Source organism: Equus quagga, chromosome 10 (genome assembly GCF_021613505.1).
Source record: "Equus quagga isolate Etosha38 chromosome 10, UCLA_HA_Equagga_1.0, whole genome shotgun sequence".
NCBI lineage: Eukaryota > Metazoa > Chordata > Mammalia > Perissodactyla > Equidae > Equus > Equus quagga.
Genome location: NC_060276.1, coordinates 112,774,490 through 112,784,249, shown reverse-complemented (window position 1 = coordinate 112,784,249; position 9,760 = coordinate 112,774,490). Strand labels below are relative to the sequence as shown.

General features: G+C 41.7%; 1 protein-coding gene across 1 annotated transcript in view; it reads left to right on the top strand.

Moving 5' to 3' along the window:
* Positions 1-5,256, top strand: part of OFD1 (OFD1 centriole and centriolar satellite protein) — a 6,352-nt gene extending 1,096 nt beyond the window's left edge. Inside the window, exons 2-5 of the mRNA XM_046672521.1 lie at positions 2,889-3,046; positions 3,860-4,012; positions 4,751-4,818; positions 5,116-5,256. Of these exons, the coding sequence (XP_046528477.1) occupies positions 2,889-3,046; positions 3,860-4,012; positions 4,751-4,818; positions 5,116-5,158 (422 nt within the window). The 3' untranslated portion in view covers positions 5,159-5,256. The remainder of the gene's footprint in view (positions 1-2,888; positions 3,047-3,859; positions 4,013-4,750; positions 4,819-5,115) is intronic.
* The last annotated feature ends 4,504 nt before the right edge of the window (positions 5,257-9,760 follow it).

The window sequence follows — 9,760 nt, the reverse complement described above, 5'->3', positions numbered from 1 at the left end:
TTTTTCTTGTCCAGAGTCTGGCAGAGCAGTTACCCTTTTGCTTAAGACACTTAATGCAAAAACCGCTTCACGAGGGCTTTCGCGTCTTGGGAAATCATGGTGGAAAATTGAAATAATGGTTAACACCCATTATACATTCTTAATGTGATGGTAACATTTTAATGTTATTTCTGTTTCTATCTGTTTGCTTCCTTTATGTCTTAAAAACTTAGGACAGAAAAACCTTTACATTTTGATCTTCGGAAAAGCTGATGACGCTGGAGGAGAACCGGTCGTCAGACTTCTCTTGTCCGGCCCCCTCTCTCTTTCCTCTTCTCTTCTGCAGATTACCCACTTCCCTCACCAGTGTGGAGGGAAGAGGGGCAAGCTGTAGGGAGAGATCTGAACTTCGTTCCAGGGCTCAGGCCAACAGCCAGGTCCTTGGATCAAAGGACTTAAGCCTCCAACTTGAAAAGACATTCCTCAAGTAAAAGCATCTCTTAGTTCCTTTCAAACACTGGGAAAACATCACCCCCAGAACCTATGCACAACCTCTTGTGAGCAGTTTCCTGGTTTAAGTCACCATACTCAGGAATAGGAGGAATTGGGGGAAGAAGCAAGACATTTTGAGAGGGTTGATTTTGCTGATTTCTGAGTAAATCTGCTTTGGAAAGCACTAATTCACTGAGACTTGATCAAGAGTGGGGCTCTTTCCTGGGGCTGGGCGTACAGCAGTGAGCCAACCCAAACCCCTGCTTCCCCAAACCCTAGCCCCTTGGGGTGGTAGGGGTAGGGGTGGGGTTGGCTGGTCAGCAAGCCATCCCTGAGGACCTCCGTTGGGATAGGTACTGAGTCGGGACAGTGGCCACCTGAGAGCGGATCTGATAGGCAGCCATTTGGCAGAGTCCTGAGTGAGTAGGTAATAAAAAGAATGTACTAGAATAAGAGAAACCAACTGAGTAGATGGGTTTTCTGTCTCTGAGATGTAACGTCGATTATAATAATGGCTTTTAAAATTATTAAATAGTGTGGTTTCGTTTTGATCATTGACGAGTTCTCTTATATTCTTCATTCCCCCTCTTTGGGTGCAAAGGGAAATGGAAAAGGCTGAAACTTGGTATCTTTGAGGTGCCCAGTGGAAATGCTTCTTTTCTTTGCTCTTAATGTCTAAAGAGGTTTCTGTAGGCCACTCTGCAGCTACAAAGTATGCGCCCCCCCCACAGCAAAGAAATAGCCCTCTTCTTCTTTCTCTTTTGTGATTGGCACCATGCCATTCCTATTTTGAGGTGGCTGTTCCCTGTGAGAAACGGTACTGCTTCAGAGTAACGTTCTTCCCCCAGCAAGGAGCAGGCTGCCTCTGCCTGTGATGATGACTGCCTGCCTCCTCTGGTATTTGAATTTATGACCAGAATCAAGCGAGAGAGAAGACTGTGTTACCTCTCTCCTCATAGTAAAACTCACTCACTTCCTGCTGGTGACTTAAAACAGGTCACAGCAAAAAGCTTCCCAGTCGTGTGGTGAACCTGTGAATTTGTTTCTTAGCATTGCTTGGGGAGAAAAATTTAGGTTCTAGGCCGGAGCTGGAAGAAAAGGGTCAGCACAGCTATCTGTGGGATGGAGATTTAATTAAACCTGAGAGGCGTAGGGACTCGTGTGCAAACTGTAGGGAATAGACAAATAATGAAAGGATGGACCTCCCTGGAAGGAATAGAAGTAAGAGAAACAGATAACACGTGTTTTTTGGCAAGGCAGGTACAAAATACTGTGTGAATATGGTGCTGGAATAGGAAGGACCTCACAGAGGAGGTGGCATTTAAGTGGGGGCTTGCATAATAGATGGGGTTTTGTGGGAGGAGGGGAGCACATCAGGTTAAGGAGACAGTGAAAGCAAAGGCGAATCAATCTGGAAAGAAAAAGGCAGACAGTGAGAGCCTAGACTGCCGTGGGTTTGGACTCTACCACAGCAGAGGCAGTGCACAGCAAATGCAGGTCTTCTCTTCAGGAAATGACTGGTGCTGATGAAGATGGGTTGCTTGAAGGCCAAGACTGATGTCAGGGAGAGTGTTGACTAGGTCATTTCAGCCGTGCAGGTAAATGGTGATAGGGACGCTAATTGCAGCAGGAGAAGCAGAAGGAGGTAGAACCTGTAAGCCCTGTTGGCCGAGTGGACATAGTGTAGACAGAGCTCAAGTAAAGGGACAGAAATGACAACTTCAGGTATGAAGCCGGTGCCGTGGGATTTCCATGTGTTGATGGCAGGGAATCCGTTGGAAACATGGTTGTGAGGCTGGGGAGAGAGATTAGGACTAGAGGAAAAGATGTGGGCATGATTGGGACAGTGGCAAGAGCTAACCCCCCAGGAAGGGATCAGCCCGGAGGACGTGGGGAATGATGGCAAGAGCAGTGAGGAGGGTGGTGGTTCTGTTCCCTTCTCTTCTGGGCAGGAGAGACTTGAGCGCCTTTGTGGGAATAGGGGGAGAGTTATAAAACCGCTGTGTAAACAGATAGGGACTAATGATGAAGTCCGAATCCTAAAGCGAGGGGAGGGATCGTATCCAAATGCAGAGGCAGAAATGCAGGGCTTGCCTTGGAAAGGATGAAGGAGGGAGGAGATGGGTGAAGAGGGTGAGAAAATGTCATAGGGAGGGCAGGAGAGGTGAAATTGTTCATGGTAAGGGTGCCTTGTATTCATCTCAGTAAAGTCAAAGGCAGGGTGTGGTGCTAGGAGGGGGTCTGGGGGCTTGAAGACCATGGAGATGGACCAGTAGCTTGAAGCAGCTCATCAGAGTCATTTAAGAATCACGCAGAGGCTCCCTGAGGCTTGGCAAGGGCCCTTGCAAATTGGGCCAGCATTCGTTTGAAAAATCGGATGCTGGAAGCTGCTTGCCCTTTATTTTCTGTCCTGTTAGGCATAGATCTGACACAAATTGGAGAACAGAATGAAGAAGAAAACATATGGGAACAGCACGTGAAAGAACAAAGCCAGAGAGAAGACAGGAGGCACGGTGCACGACAAGAAGCTTTAGAAAGGGAACGAAGAGAACTAGAAAAACTGGATCAAGAATGGGTAATGATGATATGTCCAACTGGACTCTCTGTACTAGTTTCTCCCTGGTACACCTTCAGTAAGTACCTTGCTCTTGGGGAGGTGAGCCCTTATGTGTCCGGAAGTCATAGGAGTGGCACGTAACTTTTGAAAAGCTTGCTGTAGACATCCCGACCCTCTCCTGTGCTTGAGAGCAGTGAGAAAGGGTGCGTGCACATGCCTTAGGAGTTTCACAGTAAATGCTAGCTTTCACAAGCATTCTCATCTGGTCTTGAAAATACGCCCATAAAGGAGCTGGGTGGACTCTGCTTTGCTATAGATCGTCCCTTTGTAAATGGAGTTTAAAGAAGAGATTCCCAGGGTCAGCTAGCTGGGACTAGAGGCACCCAGAGGAGGTGACTGCCAGTCCATGATTGCTTCCAGGGACTCCCCTGTCTTCCTCCTTCCTCTCGTTCTCTTCTAGCCTTCCATGTCCTGATTCTGGTCCCAGACAGATGGATTACTCTGGCCACGTTTCACACGCCTGCTGAGTCTTTCGTGAATTAATCTTCCGCATGGATGTTCCTTGGAGTCCTTGTTAATTTGGCCTAAAGCACAAGACACTTTGGGCAAATTAATCCCTTCCCTCAGTGAGATGACGTGTTTATCTCCCTTTGATAGTAGCAATGACTTCAATTAAAAAAATACATATATATCTATATATATCTATCTGTAGTTCCCTGGCATGCAGGTTGTACTTAGAGGGTCAGGATTATATTACTATGTGTTGGTAAACACTTAAGTTCTTTAAATGTATTTGTGTATTTCCTCTTTTGGTGCCCATCTGTTTTGCAGAGAATGATTGAAGAATCATTGAAGATTGAAATGGAAAAAGAATTAGAAAAGAGTGTTCAAGAAATGAAAGACGAATCTGCTTATGATGCAAATCCTTTAGAGAAATACATGAAAATCATTCAGCAGGATCAAGACCAGGAGATGGCAGATAAGGTGCCGATGCTCTGGACAGGCTGTCTGTGGGTGGGGGCTCTGTGGACTTCTGTGGTTTATTTGAAAACCTTGGGACAGGAATCTGTCTTCTCCATTGGAGACAGAAAGATAAAAACATAAAGTTCAAATGGAGCCTCAAGTCTTTTCATTTTATATACTCTTGACAAAATTTCATCACTTTTGCTTGGGTAAAAGATGGAAGAGATTTTGATGTGTCAAACTTTGTAAAAGTTGAGATGGTTCTTATTATTTTAAGAACAAGAAAGAAATATAATGAAAGCCCTATCAGTGAATCTGAATGTATTAGTACTGTCTGAGACATTAATATTTTCTGTAAGTCTGAAGTACTATGGGTATTGAGAATGCATGCCGGATAGTTTATTTTGATTGCTGGCAAAATTTCATGTTTAAACGTCACTTTTTTTTTAGATTCTTAAATTACGTATATATTTTAAGAATAGTTCTTAGGGGCCAGCCCTGTGGCCTAGTGGTTAAGTTTGGCACACTCCACTTTGGTGGCCTGGGTTTGGTTCCCAGGCTCGGACCTACACCACTCATTGGTGGCCATGCTGTGGCGGTGATCCACATACAAAATAGAGGAAGATTGGCAACAGATGTTAGCTTGGGATGAATCTTCCTCAGCAAAACAAAAACAAAAAAACTTAGCAAAATCAAAATGTTTAATAAAATTGATGCATATCTAATTTCAAAATTCTTCCTTCCTGCTCTTTGTATCAGAGCTCAAAAAACATGGTCAGGGAAGGCTCACAAGTGGACACACTGCCATCTAGTGATAAAGATGAAAGGTATGGTATCTTCAACTTTGTGTTCCTAGGCAAACAATTATTGCATTGCTGGTTTTGTCAGCCAAGGGAAACATTCAGATATTTGAGTCGGCCTATAAGAAATTATTGAATCAATAAAAATTACTGACTTTAAAACAAAGTCAATTGTGTTTTTTAACTGATAAAATTGCTACTGATACAAATGGTAAGCAAGGGCAGAAACCCCACAGGGAAGGAATGAGAACGTTATAAAGATCCCCAAACCAACTTGACACGAACTTAACAAATTTCAAACCTTTTTGTCTTTCCCTAATTTAGTTTCCCAGGCCTCTCTCCTGAAGAACCTGATGACTTTTGGTAACCACGTCTGCTCTCCAGCTTCTTACTCAGATAACGTAACGAAAGGCCTTTGAGTTCTCTGTAATAAGACACAGTTCTCAATAAAAATTTCATGTGTAATCCAGTGTGATTTTGTTTTCATAATTGTATTTAGTACTATAGTGTATAAAATAATTTAGTGAAGTAACACCTCTTCAGAATTTCTCCTTCTTAGGCCTTTCATTACACCAGAATAGGCTATTTTTTTCCTTTTTTCTAATTTTTTTTTTTTTGGAGGAAGGTTAGCTCTGAGCTAACTACTGCCAATCCTCCTCTTTTTGCTGAGGAAGACTGGCCCTGAGCTAACATCCATGTCCATCTTCCTCTACTTTATACGTGGGACACCTACCACAGCATGGTGTGCCAAACGGTGCCATGTCCACACCCGGGATCTGAACTGGCGAACCCTCGGCTGCCGAGAAGCGGAACATGTGCACTTAGCCGCTGTGCCACCAGGCTGGCCCCAGGCTATTTTTGTCTTAGGTTATATTTATTTGAAAAATCTGTCTTACTGGTCAAATTCCAGGCCTGCATTTTTGGAACTTTCAGCTCTGTTCCTCTCCAGAGCTGGGCTACCGCCTGTCAAATAGGAGACCGTTGTCCCCAACACTCTTCTTCTGATTTGTCCCTGAAAATAAAGACACAGGGTTTTCCATTCTAGGCTCTAGAAATGGTACAGTATCCCTCTGGTCTTTACTTTGACATCCTTTTCTTGAGAATCAACACAAACCCTTCTTGGATGGTGATAGAGGTAACATTTATTGAGCATTTACTGCATGCCAGGTACAATTTTAGACCTTGACATGTATTAACTCACTCAGTGCTCATAGCAGCCATGTGAAGTGTAGGTACCATGACTCTCCACATTTTACAGATTAGGAAACACGAGGCACCAGAGAGGTTAGTGACTCAACCAGGGTCTCGTGACCCTCAAGTCGTAGAGCCAGGACACATAGCCAGGTGTCAAGGCCAGTACTGCCTCTAACCTGGGCTATTCTGGAGCTGCTCTAGTGGAAGACATCCCGGAACTTGCAATTGGTTACCCATTGGATGTCCCTCTCCAGAATGACCTTTAGAAACTACACATTGACCACATCAAAGTAAGAGCACTCGAATGCAGCACCAACAGAACTTCCACAGTGGGCAGAGGAGGCTCATTTGCTCTTGCTCCCCTTTCTTCATCTTTGTACCCCTGCAGCTCTCAGTCCAGCGTTTTCTGTGTGGGAGCATCTTGGGAAAGTTCTTTAACGACACTGCCAGTATAGTCACCAACGAGCGCGCACACAACTGCTCGGAGGGTGAACAACCATCCTGGTTTGCATGGACTGGGGGTTCCCGGGATGTGAGACTTCCAGTGCTAACTGATGGTCACCCCTCTCCGAACAGAGGAAGAGTTTGTCGGGTCTGTCTTTCCAGTAAAATCCTAGAGGAGATCATTTCCCTTTACAAATACAGACTGGGCTGAATTGTTTTTGCTGGTGATATTTGTTTGGCCATTGAGTTCCATAACAAAGTGGGAAGGAGATTTTTTGGTGTTTATTATTCCTTAGGCTTCTAAGGAATTTTTCATTGACGTACACCTTTGAAAGTAATTGAAAGAAACAAGTTGTCCAGACACCATTCATTATCACACTTAGCATAGCAAACATTGAGTTATCTTGCCACCCGGAACTTGGCATCTTCTCTTTCAACATCACCTCACATAACTTTTTTTTTCTCCAGCTTTATTGAGATATAACTGACATATAACATTGTGTGAGCTTAAGGTATAGAACGTGTGGATTTGATACCTTTATATATTACAAAACGATTACCACCAGTGTTAGCTAACGCCTGCATCCTGTCACATAATTGCCACTTATTTGTGGTGAGAACATTTAAGATCTACTCTCTTGGCAACTTTCAAGTATATGATACAGTGTTACTAACTATAATTACTATGGCGTACATCAGATCCCCTGAACTTGCTCATCTTCTAACTGGAAGTTTGTGCTCTTTGACCAACATCTCTTTCCCCCACTCCCCAGCCCCTGGTAACCACCATTTTAGTCTGTTTCTATGAGATGGCTTTTTAAGATTCCACATATGAGTGAGATAATAGTGTTTGTCTTTCTCTGCCTTATTTCACTTAGTATTATGCTCTCAAGGTCTGTCCGTGTTGTTGCAAATGGCAGAATTTCCTTCTTTCTCATGGCTGAACGATATTCCATTTTGTATATATACACATCTTCATTCTTGATGGACACTTAGGTTGTTTCCATATCTTGGCTATTGTGGATAATGCTGCAGTGAACGTGGCAGTGCAGGCATCTCTTCGAGATCCTATTTTCATTTTCTTTGGATAAATACCCAGAAGTGGGATTGCTGGATCACATGGTAGTTCTATTTCTGATTTTTTGGGAAACCTCCATACTGTTTTCCATAGTGGCTGCCCCAGTTTACATTCCAACCAACAGTACACAAGGATTCCCTTTTCTCCACAGCCTCTCAAACACTTCTTACCTCTTGTCGTTTTGATGATGGCCATCCTAACAGGTGTGAGGTGATAGCCCATTGTGGTTTTGATTTGCATTTCCCTGATGACTAGTGAGGTTGAGCACCTTTTCATGTACCTGTTAGCCATTTGTATGTTGTCTTTGGAAAAATGTCTATTCAGTTCCTCTGCCCATTTTTTAATTGGATTGTTTGTTTTTTTGCTATTGAGTTGTATGAGTTCTTTATGTGTTTTGGATATTAACACCTTATCAGATATGTGGTTTGCAAATATTTCCTCCCATTTGGTAGGTGCCTTTTCATTTTGTCGATGGTTTCTTTTGCTGTGCAGAAGCTTTTTAGTTTGATGTAGTCCTACTTGTTTATTTTTGCTTTTGTTGCGTTTGCTTTTGTTGTCAAACCCCAAAAAATCATCACCAAGACCAATGTGAGAGAGCTTAACCCCTTTGTTTTCTTCTAGGAATTTTACGGTTTCAGGTCTATGTTCAAATCTTTAATCCATTTCGAATTGATTTTTATGTATGGAGTAAGAGAGGAGTCCAGTTTCATTGTTTTGCCTGCGCCTATTCAATTTTTCCAACATCATTTATTGAAGAGACTGTCCTTTCCCCATTGTATATTCTTGCCTCCTTTGTAGTAAACTAATTGGCCATATATGCATGGATTTATTTCTGGACTCTCTATTATGTTCCATTGATCTATGTGTCTGTTTTTATGCCAATACCATACTGTTTTGATTACTGTAGTTTTGTAATATAGTTTCAAACCAGGAAGTGTGATACTTCCATGTTCTTCTTTCTTAAAATCACTTTAGCTATTCAGGGTTTTATTTATTTTATTTATTTTGTGGTTCCATACCAATTTTAGGATTTTTTTTTCTATTTCTGTGAAAAATGCCTTTGGAAGAATCTGTAGATTGCTTTGGGGAGTATGGACATTTTAACAATATTCTACCAATCCATGAGCATGGAATATCTTTCCATTTATTTGTGTCTTTTTCAGTTTCTTTCATCAGTGTCTTAGAGTGTACAGTGTACAGATCTTTCATCTCCTTGGTGAAATTTATTCCTAAGTATTTTATTCTTTTTGATGGTATTGTAAATGGGATTCTTGTCTTAATTTCTCTTTGATAGGTTGTTGTTAGTCTATAGAAATGTAGCTGATTTCTGTGTATTGATTTTCTATCCTGCAACTTCACTGAATTTGTTTATTGGTTGTAACAGTTTTTTGGCAGAGTCTTTAGTGTTTTCTATGTATATCATTTAATCTGCAAATAAAGACAATTTTACTTCTTTCTGATTTGGTTGGCTTTTATTTCTTTTTCTTGCCTAATTGCTCTGGCTAGGTCTTCAAGTACCATGTTGAATAAAAGTGGCCAGAGTGTGCATCCTTGTCTTTTTACTGATCTTAGAGGAAAAACTTTCAGCTTTTCACCATTGAGTATGATATTAACTGTGGGCTTTTCATATATGGCCTTTATTGTGTTGAGGCATGTTCCCTCCATACCCAGTTTGTTGAGAGTTTTTATTATGAAAGGATGTTGAATTTTGTCAAATGCGTTTTCTACATCTGATGGGATGGTCATATGATTTTTGTTTCATTTTATTATTGTAGTGTATCACATTGATTGATTTGCAGATGTTGAACCATCCTTGCATCTCTAGAATAAATCCCACTTCATCATGGTGTGTGATCCTTTTAATGTACTGTTGAATTTGGTTTGCTAATATTTTGAGGGTTTTTGCATCTATGTTCATCAGGGATATTGGCCTGTAGTTTTCTTTTCTTATAGTGTCCTTGTCTGATTTTGGTATCAGGTTAGTGCTGGCCTCGTAAAATGAGTTTGGAAGTGTTCCCTTGTCTGTTTTTGGAAAATTTTGAAAATTGGCGTTAACTCTTTAAATGTTTAGTAGAATTCACCATTAAAGCCATCTGGTCCTGGACTTTTGTTGTTAGGAGATTTTTGATTACTGATTAAATCTCCTTACTAGTAATTGGTCACTTCAGATTTTCTGTTTCTTCATGATTTAGTCTTTAAAGGTTGTATGTTTCTAGGAATTTATCCATTTCTGGTAGGTTGTCCAGTTTGTTG